Source organism: Chlorocebus sabaeus, chromosome X (genome assembly GCF_047675955.1).
Source record: "Chlorocebus sabaeus isolate Y175 chromosome X, mChlSab1.0.hap1, whole genome shotgun sequence".
Taxonomy (NCBI): domain Eukaryota; kingdom Metazoa; phylum Chordata; class Mammalia; order Primates; family Cercopithecidae; genus Chlorocebus; species Chlorocebus sabaeus.
Window position 1 is genome coordinate 136,756,325 of NC_132933.1, and position 18,026 is coordinate 136,774,350.

The 18,026-nt window shown below is 39.3% G+C and overlaps 1 protein-coding gene across 1 annotated transcript in view; it reads right to left on the reverse strand.

Annotated features, from left to right (window-relative positions):
• Window positions 1-924: 924 nt before the first annotated feature.
• GRPR (gastrin releasing peptide receptor) overlaps window positions 925-18,026 on the reverse strand; it is a 29,381-nt gene continuing 12,279 nt past the window's right edge. The window contains exons 2-3 of the mRNA XM_007991124.3: window positions 3,106-3,457; window positions 925-1,493 (exon numbers count right to left, since the gene is read on the reverse strand). Of these exons, the coding sequence (XP_007989315.1) occupies window positions 1,104-1,493; window positions 3,106-3,457 (742 nt within the window). The 3' untranslated portion in view covers window positions 925-1,103. The remainder of the gene's footprint in view (window positions 1,494-3,105; window positions 3,458-18,026) is intronic.

The window sequence follows — 18,026 nt, forward strand, 5'->3', positions numbered from 1 at the left end:
CTGGGACTACAGGTGGCCCGCCACCATGCCCGGCTGTTTTTTGTATTTTTAGTAGAGACAGGGTTTCACCATGTTAGCCAGGATGGTCTCGATCTCCTGACCTCGTGATCTGCCCAATCCCTTCTTTCTTAGAGTGAAACTACTGATCCAGTATAGCAGTCAAAGACAAATCTAAGTAAATACACTTGACTCAAAACCTATGTATCAAGAATAAATACTGTACTTTATGCATTTATAGATATTTGATTAATTAATAGCACGATTAATTTTTTTCCTAAAAGTATTTCTCTTCTATGGTGGAATGGCAGCCTGGATGATTAAAACTGTAGCAGCAAACAAGACCTCCATCAAGTAAGAATTCAGAGTGTGAAATATCACACATAGCCACACGTGGATCTTTATATATGTGTCAATGTGTTTGGTTGTATTTTTGCTTTAAAAGTATGTATTTAGCATTTCTCCTAGGTCCTCAGTAACATCTTTTTTAAAAAAATAAATGCTTAGAGAATTGTTTTATATTAAGCTAGCTTCCATTGTTAGCAACTTGGAGAGTGTCCCTCATACATGGAGCTCTTTCACAGGATTGAGTTTTCATATTAGGAGTGCAAATGAAAGTTATTCCTTGGTTTATGTATTACAGATATTCCTGAAAACAAAGTCAAGTCATATTTCTAAAGTACTAGCATCAGCTTAAAGAAATGACAAGGTGAAGTCTTTCACAAAGTAAGAATTCAATGTATGATTTCTCTGCTATATAAATCTGGTTGTTCATACAGTTTCTATGACATAATTGGTCACAACCGTTTAACAGGGCTTGATGCTTAAAAAATAATTTTCTACTTGTTCCCTTTTCTAAAAAGGGAAGGTTTGCTTCACATCAGAAGAAATGTTCACAAGTTGAAATGAAAAACTTAAGACTTGATGGCTTCTTTTGAAATATAATGGTGATCCATCACTTGGATCTCCCCACCCCTACCCTCACCTACACCACTCACGAGCATTCTGAAGGGTCTTTGGAGGGCACAGACACAACAATGGATGCAAGGGTTCCTGTCTAGCCATAAAGCAAAACCGTCCTTCAGGGCGCGAAGTCAAGGGTCAATCTAGACATACCGCTCGTGACAGATGTTTCCATTGATGAGGCTAAAGGTGGCCACGGAGGGGTTGGTACTCTTGAGGGAGGTCATGCAGGTTGTACTCCTTCCAGTGCTGTGAGACCGGATGATCAGACCAGGCTGGCAACAGAGGAGCTGAGTGTTGAACTGTTTCCTGAAACTCTTGCTCAGCAGATAGAGGGCAAAGGGGTTCACGCAGGAGTTGGTGAAGGCCAGGAGGCGGGCACAGATGCTGGTGACAAAGTGGAGCATGGAGGTGTCCACCTCAGAGTAGTGGTAGGAGCGGTACAGGTAAATGACGTGATTGGGGAGCCAGCAGAAGGCAAACAGGCCCACAAACACCAGCACTGTCTTGGCAAGTCGCTTCCGGGATTCAATCTAAGGAGAGAGTCACATGGAGAGAGAAAGAATAAGCAAGGGACAGTGTCAGAAGAATGCAGAGAGACAAAGATTCAGGCAGAGAAAGAGACAGGGAAAAACCATTAGGGCAATAGATGAGTTCACAAAGCCACAGAAAAAGAGTTCAATAGGAGAGGGCAAGAGAGAATCCAGTAAAATGAGAGAAAGGCAACAGAAACAGACAGAAAAGGGAAAAAAAAAAAAAAAAAAAAAAAAGTCAGAAACACAGAAATGGATGAGCCAGGAAGCAGAAACCCATGAGGAAGAATAGAGTTAGAACACACCACTGAGAACAGATCTTTAAACAAAGTTGATTACATATTTGACTGGATTGCAACATGAAATTCTAAAAAGTGCCCCCTTTTTCCTCAGGAGAACATTGGTGCAGTTTATCAGCCATATGACTTCATGTCTTTCTTTTCTCCACAGTTAATAATTTTTTATTCCCTCTGATGCTCAAAAAGAGCAGCCAGCTTTGTGCTTCTTCATTGGCTAAACCAAGATAACTCTCTATTATTATGATTTTTAAATCTTGAGTTATCCCTGGACTACAGTCTATAGAAACGGACTGTGGCAAAGAGGGATGGGCATCTCCTTTTTCTCCCAACTCCATCCACTACCTCAAGGGGAAACATGTTTCTCCATAAAGAGTTTGGGGTACAATGGATGTTGGCTAATGAGAGGTTTTTCAAGTAGGAAGGTAGTTTCATTGGAAATTGCCACTCTTCCCCCACAATTGAGACAAATACATAAATAATGAACTTTAAAGGGTAAGGTCTTTAAGTGAGTCAGCTATTCACTGAAATGGAGTGGGGAGTGTTTCTGCTTTTCCATCATAGATGCTACATGATCTACACCTGGGCTAGAAGGCAAGAACTGACAAAGAAGAGGAAGCCAGAGCCCTTGCTTTCTACCATTTGTTTGTACCTCAAGGATGAAATTATGGGGTGTCACAGGGAATAAGAGAGACAGTCTAATCTTATGGAGGGCATCTTGCATGCTGGGCACTATAGGCCTTACATATACTCTCTCTTATAATCTTCCAATAGTTTTACAATGTAGGGATTATAAGCCTATTTGATAGGTAAGAAAACTAAGTCTCAGAGAGGCTGAGTACATCATGAAGCTTGGACTTGAGCCCAAATCAGTGTGAGCCCATCCTAATCAAACTACTTCTTTTTCTTCAACTGACCTCACTTTCCAGCCTCCTCTGCTTTGTCTCCATGTGGTGATCCTCTTTCTAGGCAAACAATGTGACTGGAGTTTAAAGAAGTCACATCCCATGAGCCTCAAAGCTTTATTTATTTATTTTTAAAATACAACTCTTTTTCAGATTATTTCCCAAAAAGAAACCCACATTGGAAATCTTTCAGGTTCACAACACCTCCCTAGCTTAGGTCTTTAGCAGGAGAATAAGATTATAAAGAACACCTTGGGTTTCCATGGCCAGGCATTTCCATTTAGCATCTGGCCACACATCACCCACCTCATCTAATTGCAGATTCAAGTGTCATGGCTTGTCAGTGGGGTCCAAAAGAAATGCAAGGGATTATATGCCCAAGGAGGAAATGAATCAATCCTAAGCACCTACCTGCTTCTTGACATGTATATTCCCTTCCACGGGAAGATTGTAAGCACTCTGGATCAGATTTTTAGCAATGAAGTAGTAGTAAACGGAGATGATCGACAGTGGGATGACGTAGAAGACCAGAAAGGAAGCCATGGAGTGGATTTTGGGGTGAAGCTCATTAGAGTGTGGGTATGGGGCACAGCTAATGAAGGTCTGGTTGGTGCTTTCCTCATGGAAGGGATGGAGGTCAGAAAACACAGCCTCTGGAATGGCCAGCAGCATGGAGATGATCCAGATAAAGGCGGCTTTGAGGCAGATCTTCATCAGGGCATGAGAGGCCTGGATATCCATTGGCCGGACAATGGCTTTGTATCTAGGGCAGGAAAGAAGGATCCCCATCAGTTGCATAATATTATTCTGAATACCAGAGCCAGGACTGAGTTGAGGCAAGCGAGACACCCGGGGTACAATATTTAAGGAGGTGCTCACTTTCAGGTCCTGAGGGTGCCGATATTGAGCTCTATGACCCTGAGAGTGAGTGCCTCCTTAAATTTTGTACTCCAAATAACCACTTGCCTCACTTTAAACTAGCCCTGAAGGATGCCTTCTCCTCTCTCCAGAAGTACCATTCCGCTGATATTCTCTTTTCATGTTAATTTAATTTTTAAAAATTAACATAAATATAAATTGTATATATTTACTGTATATATATGCAACATGATGTTTTAAAATATGTATACATTGTGGAATGACTAGATTGAGCTGATTAACATATACATTACCTCACATACTTATCTTTTAAAAATGAGAACAGTTAAAATCTACTCTTAGCAATTTTCGAGTGTGCAATACATTGTTATTGATTATAGTCACCATTTTGTACAATTCACACTCTCTCTCGATTTTAAGAATACCTCTTAGAAAAGCTGACATTCCTTTTGTTTTTCTTCTTAAATCATAGAAATTAATAACAAGGCATGTTATTGCTTAAAGGACACAGAGACAAGGAGCTGGCTTTTTTTTTTTTTTTGGCAAAGCCTTCATTTTGAGTATTCAGATCCACTTCAGGGAACCTTAAGTCATTGAGTATTTTAAATATGCCTCTTTTCTTTTTCAAAGTATGCATAATAAATGGTCCCCTGAAAAAGTAATACCCAGGAGAATCCCTGTAATTTTCACATTGATTTTTCCCTTGCCTTCCTAATCTCAACTTTATCTTCTCTTGAAGTTTTTAGGTTCTTCCTGGTTTGTGAGCTATTTGTGCCCATGTCTTGGGTTGAGTATTCTGGGAAGCAGACACTGAGATGAAGTAAGAAATGAAAGTTTTATTGAGGAGCAGTACCTGTGAAAGGAAAAAGGGGAGGAAGTAGGATAGGAAGAGGGAGCTTGTCAGGTCTATACCAGCGAGGATGACTAAACATCTTGGTTTGCCTGGAAATTTTCCAGTTTTAGCATGGCAAATCCTACATCCTGGGAAATCTCTCAGTCCAAGCAAACTGGGATAGCCGGTCATTCTACGCCAGCCCAACAGGAAGCTTAGGAGCAAAGATTACCCAATGGGGAAGTCCTGCTTTGGGTGGAAATTGCCAGGCCCATGTATAATCACCTTGCTTAGTCATTGCATGGGGTCACCCCAAGAAGAATGTGATCTCAGTTACTACCTGGCTCAGTCACTGGGCAGGAATCACTCAAGAGAACATGACCACAGCTTGAAAGCTGAAGTGGACCCTGAAAGAACAGGTAGTTGGAGGTTTCAGCTAACCACAACCCCCGCAGCTGGGCAAGTCTCTTCTTCAAGGGAGGTCTGAGCAGCACATCTCCATGTCTGCACACTCCCCATACGGTCTCTAGCACAGTGGGCGACAAGACAAGGGCACAGTTATCTTGTGTACACCTGTCTGAGAACCCACTAGAGCATGAGCCTTTGGTGGGCAAAGAGTATGTCTTTTTTCATCTTGGAATCTGCCAGCACTGTGATTTGCACGCTCCACACAAGTTTGTTCAATTGAATGTGGAAGTTGATATGAGTTGAGACCAACTACATGTGAGGGTGTTTATTGCTGAAAATGCTGTGTTTAAACTGGGTTCTACCTATGATACTCTTTTATATCATGGACTTCAGGGAAGGGGAATACTTATTTCCACTTGTTTTCATGTTGATTAGGTCTCCATTGGTTTACCACTCTTGGCTGCACCCTGACTCCTCACTTACTTTCCTCCTCCTACCAGGGAAGGGGGAATGAATTATTCAGTGGCGAGTTTGGGAAAAAGAACCTGGCTTGTGCATTGGGCTCAGGGAGGACTATGGTTGTTTAACCGGCCCTGTCTAGAGGAATGGCAAGTGTAATATAGAAGATAAGAGAGTGTCTGCAAGTTCATTATTGCTATAGACCTGAGTTACATTCTCCAAACTGCTTTATCAGACATAGATGCAACTATTTTTTATCATAGTCTCTCTGATTTCTTTATCTGGCTTTCTGTTCTCAAATTAGGTAAGGAAGAGAGGGCTATAATTTATTAGACACCCCAAACCCCAAAATTCCAGAACAGTGCTACAGTCCTGCTTCAATGTACCTGTGTTTGCTTTATTTTTAAACAAATACAAATAAAAATTTAAAAGAAAGTTCTATTTTCTTCTAATATCTTCTGTATTCATTAGCCATTTTAAACATTTTCCTAGCTTAGAATGTAGGCAAGAAATTGGTATCTTTAATTAAAGGTATGTGAACATCTTCAGCCAAAGATGCATATGGCTAAAGATACCGCTAATACATTTGTTAGAAATAAAATGATAACTAAGACTTCTGTCTGCATTTTCTGGCAGATAGTAGTCATAATTACCACTAACTCTCTGAGTAAAGGTGATTCACTTAGTCAGAAACCAGAGTAAATGGCTTACTTCCTTCTCTTTTAGGAATCTTGTCTTCCTAGATGCAAAATACCATGGGAACTATGCTCTTTTAAATTCACAACCTTTAAAATATAAAACATTAATAGTTTTACCAGAAAATTAATTTGAATCTAAATCTAATTAAGCCTCTAGATTTATGTGCCAGTCTTCAGGAAATAGTGATAGAAGAACCTGCTAAATGATGCTATAAGTATACAATCAGCCAAATTCTGAATTGGAAAATCCAGGAATAATTACCCCTTTTTTTTCAACAAATATATGGCATAGAAAATGAGGGAGAATGGTTATAGACTGAAATGTATAAGACATATCAACCAAATGCAATGTGTAGACTCCTTTTGGGTTTTGAATCAAACCAAACAATGATAAAAAGATATTTGTGAAATCAATATTGAAGAAAATCAAATATAAATGTATTTTTGGTGATATCAAGGAATTATTTTGAATGTATTGAGTGTGATAACAGTATTGTGGCTATGTGTTTCTTAAAAGACCTTGTTTATAAAAGACACATGCTAAAATATTTACCAGTGAAATAATATAACATCTAGTATTTGCTTTAAAGTATTGACATATTCATATATCACTTGTGCAATTAAAAATAAGTTAAAATGCATTGCAAACAATTTTCTGTTACGGTATGTTCCAAACATAGCAAATAAATGAAAGAAATCCCATTTACTAAGCTCTTGCCTTTTTCCAAGCAGAGAATAGAATCTATATTATCTCATTTATATTCCAGACAGCTCCAATAGGTAGACATTATTATCTCCATTCTGCAGATGGGAAATTGAAGCTCAGTTTAAGAGGTGGTAGAGTCAACATTCAATTTAGAACCAATGTTTTTTAGAACCCATAGTTCTTTCAGAAGAGAGCTTTGGGTAAATTCTTCCTAGAGGGAGAGAAATAGACCAGATGTTTCTCAAATGTATATAGAACATACAAAATGTTTCCTGCAAGTCTAATGGTTCTGTATAGCATGAAGCATATCAGTCTATATCCTATTCTGGCCTAGATTGCTCTGCCCAGAGCTCCCAATGCAGGGAGACACCACTGGGTAGTTCCTGTTTAGGAGAGATGGCTGGTTGGATTGGAGTGGATACCCGATCTAAACCAGTCAATGAACTGCCTGGCTAGCTACTAAAGAATTTCTCTTTCTCTTAAGCATTTAAACAGAAAAATAGAGAGAATATAGTTAGTCAGTAATGGATGCTGGAAATACAAGATTTTGATGTCAAGGAAAAGATCAGGGCAGCCATATTTAAACATGTAGAAGATGAATAAGCTGAGTAAAGGGACTGAGAGAAAAAGAATGAAGCAGACATAAGAGGAGAAGCTGAGATAATGTGGCCCTAAGTCATATAGAGGGTATGGTTTCTGGCTTATGTACTAGTTTTGAATGTACAAGAGGTCTCCTGTTATAATTTTACAATACTACCATCCCCTTTTTACTTGAGTTAGTTTGAGTGGCTTCTGTTCTTTGCCAACAAAAGAGCCTTATCTAAAACAATTAGATGTGATAACCCTTTAAAGTTATCACCAGACTTAGTTCCGAGATCATTTTGCATAGATCATTCCCCATTTGCTACCCTCTGAAAGAACAAGCTGTCAACTTTCCATTGTACTGAAGAGATAGACTAGTCTATGCCTCATTCCTAAATTTTCCATTACTTTCCTGTTTCCCTCCTTCTGTCATGCCCAATTCCAGATTCTTGATTCATTTAAATCCAATCCTTCCAAATTTCAGTTTAAGTATCATCTTGATGAAGCTTGTGCTGACCAATCTAGGCCTTAATAGTTCCCATTCTTTCTCCCAACCTGTCTGACTTTTATGACAAGATTAGCAACTCCTCTCATTTTCTGCTTATTATGCACTATCTTGAATTGTTTGCTAGTTTTTTATGGGTACGTCTTTTCCTTCTTTTTTCATGTTTAATTTTTGTAGGTACGTGGTAGGAATATATACTTATGGGGTACATGAGATGTTTTGGTACAAGCATGCTATGCATAATCATCACCTCCTGTAGAATGGGGTATCCATCCTCTCAAGCATTTATCCTTAGTGTTAAAAGCAATCCAATTATACTCTTTAGTTATTTAAAAATGTACAATTAAGTTATTATTGACTACAGTCATCCTGTTGTGCTGACAAATAGTAGGTTTTATTCATTCTTTCTAACTACTTTTTGTACCGATTAACCACCACTGCCTCCCCCCATCCCACTACCCTTCCCAGCCTCTTCTGGCCATCCTTCTACTCTCCATGTCCATAATTCAATTGTTTTGATTTTTAGATCTCCCAAATAAGTGAGAGCATGCAATGTTTGTCTTTCTGTGTCTGACTTATTTCACTTAACATAATGATCTTCAGTTCCATCCATGTTGTTGCAAATGACAGGATGTCATTCTTTTTATGGCTGAATAGTACTCCACTGTGTATATGTACCACATTTTCTTTATCCAATCATCTGCTGATGGACATTTAGTGTGCTTCCTAATCTTGGCTATTGTGAACAGTGCTGCAACAAACACGGGAGTGCAGATATCTCTTAGATATACTGATTTCCTTTCTTTTGGATATATACCCAGCAGGATTGCTTGATCATATGTTAGCTCTATTTTTAGCTTTTTGAGGAACCTCCACACTGTTCATGGTGATTATACTAATTTACATTCTATGGGTATGTCTTTTCTACCTGACTTTTTCTTAAGTTTCCTGAGGTCAGAAGCTTACATCCTCTCCTCTTCTCTTTTCCCTGTCTCCCTAAAAATGTTCCAGGTTCCTTGCTCTGCAAATCACTTATTTCAAAGTAGGGACTCGGCAAATACTTGCTAATTAATTGATGAATAGTATGTGACTTGCCGATGTGTCTCTTATTTCCAACTTCTCACAAATGAGTGAGAGAAGTTTCCCTTTTACACATTAAGTCAGTAAAAATCATTCTTCAATAGACTGACAAATTTGCTCCTCTGACAATATGGGGCTCAAACAATTGTTTCCCACTTCTGAAAACGTCTGTGCTTCATTTTTCTTATGCAAACATTGGAAAGGTCACAAAATGTTCTCTGTGGCAAGATTAATGTGTCAAAGAGATTCTTGGCAAGTAGAAGTAGCTGGCTCCCACACTCAGGGTTGGAAACCTTTGCCCACAGAAAGGTATGTCTTTTATTCAAATATGGGCAGTTTGTTTATTTTTAAGGATCCAGCATTTCAGCCCTTATTTGTCCATAATTACCTACGGAAGTCTGTAGGAATTGTTGCATTACAATATTTTTAAAACTCCACTTCAATCCTAATGTATACTATGTGGAGAATACTGAGGTAAAGAAGATAATTAAATGAACCAAATGGTCTCTAGGGTAACTGACACATTGCCTGCCTTAAAATTAGAATTCTACCTGATGAGATTTTACAAAACTATTAAACATCAACTTTATTTTCTCCTGAGAATAGCACCAAGAATTTTTCTGAACAACTGAGGCAATTATTAGCTGGCTTGTATGATGATTATAACCCAGAGCAATGGAATCTTATCTCTCTGAGCTATTACTCCGCAAATGGAGAACTTACTGGTCTTTGGTGCCCATCCAACTGTTATCTTTAAGTATGTAACAGATCGCAGTTATGCTTTTCTGTTTTCTCCAGGATAAATATCTCCAATGCTCCTTTTCACCTCTTCTTAATATACTCTAGTTTCCTCTGGGTGCCAATGCAGACCTAGGATCAAGAGATGTAGTTCCTAATGGTGATTCTACCAACTAGTTGTATGGTCTTGGATGAATCGTAGACTTTGCACTTCAGTATTCTCATCCTTGAACAGGAGATAATTCTTTACTGACAGGGAGCTCATGGGGATATGTTAACAAAATAGCTAGAAAGAACCCTCCAGAAATTAGGTATTACATTCCTCGTTACTTTAAGAACTGAGGTGCTACACTGAATGAACAAACAGAACTCATATCCCACTTCGCTATTCTACCCTCCGCAAGGGACTTGCAATTCTTAGCCTCGAGCTTTTGAGGAACCTATAAAGAAAGGAGTAAGGAGTCTTTGTGGTCATTTCAAGTAATATTGACAACATCGATGAGGAAGACTGGGGAGAAGTGGAGTAAAGTCACATCCTGTTAGAGAAGCTAAGGAAGAGTCAGAAGGTATTCCTCCAATAGGAACAAACAAAGGAAGGAGACCAGGGAGGTTCTAGAACTTTGGGTGGCTTGTTGCATTTGGGGAGTATTAATGTTTGGGGATCTTCAGGTTGATTGTTTACTCCGGCATTCCTCCATCTTTTGGCTCCTTTTCTTCATTGCTTTAATTTGTGCGTGAGCACCAACTTCTTGGAAAACCTCTATGATTCAGAGAGACTGCAGAAGCTAAGTTGGGGAAAAGAAATGTCTTGGGATTTGCTTTTGGCTCAACAGGGAGAGGTAAAGTGTTGGAGAGGGTGAAACTCTAGTTTGTCCCACCAGGATGGGTAAAAAAGAGCAGTAATAGGGGGCAGGAGAGAACTTCTGTCCCTGCATGGAGGGAACAAGCTTTCCGCTTTGGAGCTCACAGGCCTGAGTGTGTGATTAACAGGGCGTGGAGGGGTGAAGAGCTCCAGCAAAAGGGCAATTAAATAAATAATTCCTCAACTTTTCTGCTGTCAGACATGGGCAGGAATGCCGGAGGGACTAAAAGGAAAAGAGCAGAATCACTGGGGAAATCAGGGGATGGAAGGAGGGGAAGAGAAAAAAAGGGACAAGAGAAAAAGAAAGGAAATTGGAGGATAGGAGAGAAGGAGGCAAGGGAGAGGCGGAGAGGAGAGGAAAGGGGAGAAGACAGAAGAGATGGAGAAGAGAAGAAAAGAACAAAAGTTATATTCCATCCAGCAACACAAGTTGGGCCAGTTCCCTGCAGAAAACATTCATCTGGACCTTGTCAGTCTACTCTGATGCCCAAGAAGAAGCCGGAGTAAGGGTGGTGGGAGGTTGGAGGGGAAGTGGGGCCACTTAGGGAAGTATACCAACTCCCATTCTTTAAAAATCCTTTAAGAACAGAGCTTTAAGAAAGTAATAACAAATTGAACATACAACTACATTGTATGTATGTTAATATATAAATTATATATATGTACTACTGTACTAATATATTAGGTACAATTTCATTCTATGTTACCAGGAATTATTGTTAATTTCATTCAATGTGATGGTGGCATTGGGTTGTGTAGAAGACTACCCTTGTTCTCAGGAAATATACACTGAAATACTTAGGGGTGAAAGGTGAGGATGTGTGCACCCTACTTTCCAAAGCTCAGCAAAACAAAACACAACAACATCCACACAGAAAGAAAGAGAGAAAAAAATCTAGAAAATGGTAATTGCTGAATGTGGGTGGGTATTATACAAGAGTTCATAAACAAGTCAGGGAGAAAACATATGCTAAAATGTAGAATTTTTAAAAGATGAGCTAACAGTAAAATAAAATTTTAAAGACTACTTTAAATATTTTTTGTTAAATATTTTATCCTAGTTTATTGACAGTGAACCTTTTGCCATCAGAAAAGCTTATTATAACTATGATGTGATTGAATGTGTCATATCTGATTAGAGCCTATACCAGGAATGAGAAAAGTGTCTTCTCTGTCATATTCATATTATTCTCTTAGGCTTGCAATTTTAATATCATCTACAATCTGTGGGGTTTTGTTTTGTTCTATTTTGTTTCAGCAGGAATATTTTTAAGCCACTTGCCCATCTGAGGAGGTTAGTGTAATTAAAACTAGATTATGCACAACACACATCAGTCGGCAATGCCTTCTCTTAAGCTAAAAGTGCAAAGAAGAGTAATGGTGTCCTATTTGAGCCTTCTAGATAGTGGGCCACTCACTCCTGCTGCCTGAGCCACACATGGTAAGGAATCCTGTGATGTGGGTGAGCCTCAATTTGGATACTACATATTACTCATGTTTAATTCATCCTTATATTAAAATAAAAATCAATATAAACAGAGGCTTTGGTACTTTCCTCCCTTACCTGTCAGATCAGGCCACATCTTTCCCGGAGCATGTGAAGTTCACTTTGGGGGTTCATTGTCCCAGAAGACACTTTCCAGAAAATTTGGCTAAGGCCTCAAGGATTCTCTTCACCCCCATATACACACCTTGCAGTTCCCTATGGCCTGAGGCCTAGAGTAGTGTCTGGGCTCTTTAAAATATTCAGAGGCCTCAGGGCCAGCAGGGTTCATCTGAGTGAGACCTTGATCTTAGAGCCAAGGTGAAAAATGGCACCTGTGAAGGACTAGAAACCAGAGGCTGGAACAAGGCTAGAGAAAGAGCTACTGACAGTGGGAAGGTACTGATCCTGGGATAGGAGGGATGTAGAAGCTTAGGGATAAAATGGAAAGAGAGATGCAATTAGTTGTTGGACATCTTATGGCACTTTCTCATAAGGAGTTGGGTAACTATTGACCCTTGGGCCAAAAATTAGTTTCAGCAGAGTGATCCAATTTCAGAGCTCAATGCTAACCCTGTAAGGGAGCCCATCAGAAGGGTATATGAAGGATGAAATACTACAGTTGCCAGTGGATATGTTTAAAATGACAAAGGAAAGTAGTAATCCATTTAATTTCAGTAGGTGTTCAAACATCCTGGCACACATTGTTCATTCCTCAAAAATGTTAGGGACGAACATACATTTATAACTTGTTAAAATTTTATGAGCCAAAATGTTTGAAAAACATTTCGAAATCCCATTTGCAAATTGTAGTTAGACAGAGCCTGCAATTACTCTACTGTGTAGCAAAGAAGCTACACAGAGAACAGGAAAAAACATCACAAAGACAAAGAAAAATCAACCGTGCTCTAGGTGGAAGGGATAATAGATTCAGGGTCATAAATTGCCTTTGTAAATTGTCATTCACCCCCAAACAGACCCCAAGGCAAGGATTTAGGTGCAAGTAATTATTTGGAAGAAGATGCCAGGAAGCACGGGGAGGTAGAAAAAAACCAGTAAAGGGTACCACAATGGGCAACTGGGGCACATTCTTGCTGGGAATTCCCTGAGAGACCACTGTGCCACCCAAGGATGAGGTGGGTGGGGTGTTTACCCACCACCTCTCCTCTCTGGTTGAGAATTGTCTGTTGGTGGTAATTCTGGGGCACTTCAGCCTACCTCAAACCTTTCCTTGGCCAGAGATCACCCTTGGTCAGAGAAACACAGGAAGCCTAGGCCCGTAAGTGACTTCTGAGTTGTGCCAGGGGATATGGATACCACCACTCTGTACATTTTTTCTCCTGATCCGGTCAATTTATCAAACACGTACATAGAAAATGAAATATCAGAGATAGCTTTCAGTTTTTAAATATATTTCAAATCATTAAGGATAAAAATAGAATTTCTAAATTATCATAATAAAATGCACTATCATTTTTTTTCCAAAATAAGAAACATTACAGCTCAAAAATACCATCATGGCATATGAGTCACTGTGTCTAATTATAAAAATTTTACAGCACTAGATTTAAATAAATGTTTGGGAAAGGTTTTATAAATGGTGAAATAGTGACCCAGCTTTGTAGCTTACTGGGACCACTGGCCCAGGAGGTTGATCCTGGCAGTGCTGGGGAGGCATCTCCGTATGGTGCAGGAGTCCAAGACGGGGAGAGAGGGACTAGAGGAAGACTAGGAACCCTGCATTCTAGTCCCACTTCTATGTTTAACTATTTTTGTGACAACATGTTGTCTCCGTTTCTTTTTATTTTTTGTTATTTAACAAAAACTTATATAGTACTCACTGTGTGCCTAGCACAAAGTTCTCAACACTTTTCAAGAATTAGAGGAAGCTGGCCGGGTGCGGTGGCTCACGCCTGTAATCTCAGCACTTTGGGAGGCCGAGACGGGCAGATCATGAGGTCAGAAGATCGAGACCACCCTGGCTAACACGGTGAAACCCCGTCTCTACTAAAAATACAAAAATTAGCCAGGTGCGTGGTGGGCGCCTATAGTCCCAGCTACACGGGAGGCCGAGGCAGGAGAATGGCGTGAACCCGGGAGGCGGAGCTTACAGTGAGTGGAGATCGTACCACTGCACTCCAGCCTGGGTGACAGAGCCAGACTCCGTCTCAAAAAAAAAAAGAATTAGGGGAAGCTTTTCCTCTATCCCTACGTAATAATACTAGAAGATATGTATTACTATTGTCATCTTTTTTTTTTTTAAAACACATAAAGAAACGAAGGCACTGAGAGGTTAAGTAACTTGTCCACGGTCACACAGCTAGCAAGTGAAAGAGCTGGGGTTTAAACAGAGACCGTCTAGCTTCTGAGTCCATACTTTAAACCACAAGATTTTGATGCCTCCATTTTCTTCATGTGTGAAACAGAACTAAAGATACCGATCTTACTTACTATGATGAGGAGTTAAATGAGCTAAATTTTTCAAATGCACTTTGAAAAACAGCATTATTTAAATCAGGGGTGCCCAATCTTTTAGCTTCCCTGAGCCACACTGGAAGAAGAATTGTCTTGGGCTACATATAAAATACACCAATGATAGCTGATAAGTTAAAAAAAAAAATCTCATAATGTTTTAAGAAAGTTTACAGATTTGTGTTGGGCCATATTCAAAGCCGTCCTGGGCCGCAGGTGGTCCGCAGGCTGCGGGTTGGAAAAGTTTGATTTAATAAAAGGTTATTATTGTATTTCCTGAAAAGGAAAGAGAGTCCACTAGAATGTCAACTGGTCAAGATTTCTACGACAACCTCTTGGCTCCCTTATGAGCATAAATAGCAGTCATGCTAATGGTGCACTCACTCTTTTGACTAGGAATTGTAACATGTCATAAAGAAGTCAACATATATTATTTAATTACAACATTACAAAAATTACAACAGTCCTATGATATATTAAACATAGATGATCCTCTCCCCATTTTAAAGATCAGGAAACTGAAGCTTCTAAAGTGATTTGCCCAAAGTCACATACATAGCTGACAACTGGAAGAACCAGGGCTCAAACTCAGACATTTCTTCAAATTTAATGCTTTTGAATTTATCTCCACTATGAATAATAGTGATGTACTAAATGTGATCCCCCAAAATTAATAAATAAAACAAAAGAAAGCAAACAAAAGAAAATGACAAAAATAAGGGGACTTATTGCTTAACGGGCATAGAGCTTCAGTTTGGGAAGATGAAGAAAGTTCTGGAGATGAATGACGGTGATAATTGCACAGCACTGTGAATGTCCTTACTGCCACTGAACTGTACACTTAAAAATGGTTAAAAGGGCAAATTTTGTTATGTATATTTTACCCCAATACAATTTTTAAAAGAAAAAAAATGAAACAGCAAGAAAACAAGAAAGGGAAGAAAGATGAAATAGTTTTTAAGCTTGTTATCATGCAACTTCAGGGGTATCTTAACTAACTGAAATAGTTGCTCTGAGTCAGCAAAAGTATCAACAAGTAAGGCAGTTAAGAGGCAGTTAGCTATTTTGAAGAACGTTTTTCATTCAAAAAAAGTTATTATCAAACTACAAAGAGCTTATTGTAAAAACTTAGTAGAGAATTCTAAAAATAAACAAAAATCATCTGTAAGTTTTGCATGTCATGTTTTGATATATTTCCTTCCAATTTTTCCTTTTGTCTTTTGTACAGAATTGAGAGTATACAATTCTGTATCTTTTCTTAATGATCTATAGCATAAACATCTCCCAGTTTCACACAGATGCCCAAGACCCTGCTAGCCAGCAGGCAGTGCCCTGCCCTTGCTTCTGGGCACCATGACTTTTCAAAGAACCCTGGTGCTCGCTAGAGGGCAACGTCCCTGCTTTCACAGGTTGTTCCTACAATTAGCTTCAGTGCAACACATCATGCTAAAATGACACAAAGCACCCCCTACTTGCCAAAAAGTAATACCTCTAGTATATACAAATCCAAATACAAAGCATATCTTAAGCAGCTACTTTTGCATGGTCCTGTACTAGGTACACGAGAGTTCAAACAAAGCATAAGCCCTGGACACTCAGTGATACTTTTGCTCTTTCCAAGTCTAGGTCTTGTTCATTTTCTGCCTAGTTTATTTATGAATTAAATAAATGACTAAAACTAAAAATCTAGAACTATTCATCCAATTTGTCTGGCCTATAATGTCTTCCTTTCAGATAAGGAAATGGGTTCAAGATGCTCAAGATAACCCATTCCTCCCCTGGCATGCTCCTAGTCACACACACTCCTCTCACGCCCTCTTACCCAAAATCACTCTGGATACCAACTTATTAGCCTTTTCCCAAGAGATCTCTAGAGCCAAAACACTTGGTATTTCTCTCATCATTTCAAGACTAGAAAAATCACTGGGGGTAAACAAAGAAGTGATTCTCCCAAACTCAATTTCTCTTTTTGACAATTTTAAGGCAACTTGCTCACATGAGCCTATAATGAAAAGACCTTAGAGAAAGCAGCACTTTGCATGATGGAGAAACATTAAAAGGAGGTGGTGAGAAGCATCTGTTTACACCTTTACTTCCCCAATGAACAATTTACAAGGCCCTGCCCTCATGTCCGCCACCCATGGAAATTGGAATCCAGCTAAACCTCCATTTAAAACCCCCTTATTTGTTTCATTTAAACAACTGTTAGCATCACACAGGACCCAGGTCACGCTGGAAAAAACACTTGGCTTAAAGACTTCGGCTTGATTCTCAATTTCACTGTTTGCTAATCGTGTGATGTAGAACCCTCATTTCACCATCTAAAAACAGGGATAATGATAAGGATTCCAAATGATCTAAAAAGTTAATGTTCATGATATCACGGTGCCTCAAAACCCTGAAGCATCACACAGATGTATGCCTCTTCTTCACAGTATTCCTTAGGAAGTCTGTCCTGGCTAACTGGAAAGGGGTCGTGGATTCCCCGAGGTCCTACTCCATTCATATAGGAAATTCTCACTGCTAAATAACCACCCCAGAAAGCATGCACACTCTACATCAGGGACAGTTAACTAAGACCCACTGACCAAGTATTGTCTACTGCCTGTTTTTATATGGCCCGTGAGCTAAAAATGGTTTTCACATTTTAAATGGTTGAGGAAAAAAATCAAAAGAAGAACATTTTGAGATGTAAAACTTTCATAAAATTCAAATTTCAAGGTACATAAATAATACTTCCTTGTATCATCACCATGTATATTTGTTTACACATTGTGGTAGATTCCAGCCTACAAGGGTAGAATTGAGCAGTTGCAATGGAGACCGTATGGTTCACAAAGCCTAATATGTTGCAGAAAATGTTTGCCAAAAGTTTTACTGTTTCTGCTATTCTCTGACTGTCCACACCAGAGCTGTTGGTTCCTTCTTTAAACAGAGGTAAGCTCATTTTCCATCGCACACAGCACTGTCTGTTAGACTTACTATTTTGTGATAATGAAGATAATAGGCCACTGACCCCTGTCGTTGGTCTTCCAGTACTAAGCACTCATCGCTCAGGATGCTTAGTCTAACAGCACAGTTAAGCACTAATTTGGCATCTCAGGCTCTGCTTGGCACTATGGATATAATAGTTCCTGGCCACTGAGGGTTTAAAATCTAAATGGGGAAGCAAGATACATCTAGGAAAAGCCCTTAATGAACCGTATAAGAATACTGACATATGCCTTTATGAAGAGCTCTTAGACTAGATGCTGCTAGCTCAGCATATAAAGTGCTGCTATCCTGGTACAGACAAATGAGTCTATGTCTAATTACAAATCTGTTTTATATGTAACTATGGAATATAAAACTTAGAGGTCATAGAAGAGGAGACAGACCAGAGACTGAGGCCCAGAGAGGTCCCACAGCCAGTTAGCTGAGAACCAAGACTAGACCTGGCTTTCTTGATCCCCAGGTCAGCAGAGATGTTTATGTTTACCTATAGCACTTTAGATGCGCAGGTCTTTTTAAAGCACAAGTGAAGAATACTTAAAACTAGATATTGACTGTACTTGTCTTCATCCCACAGTACATGTATTCCTTAAATCATCATTTTAAACTTCAATTTCACTTCTGTTCACATCTAGGA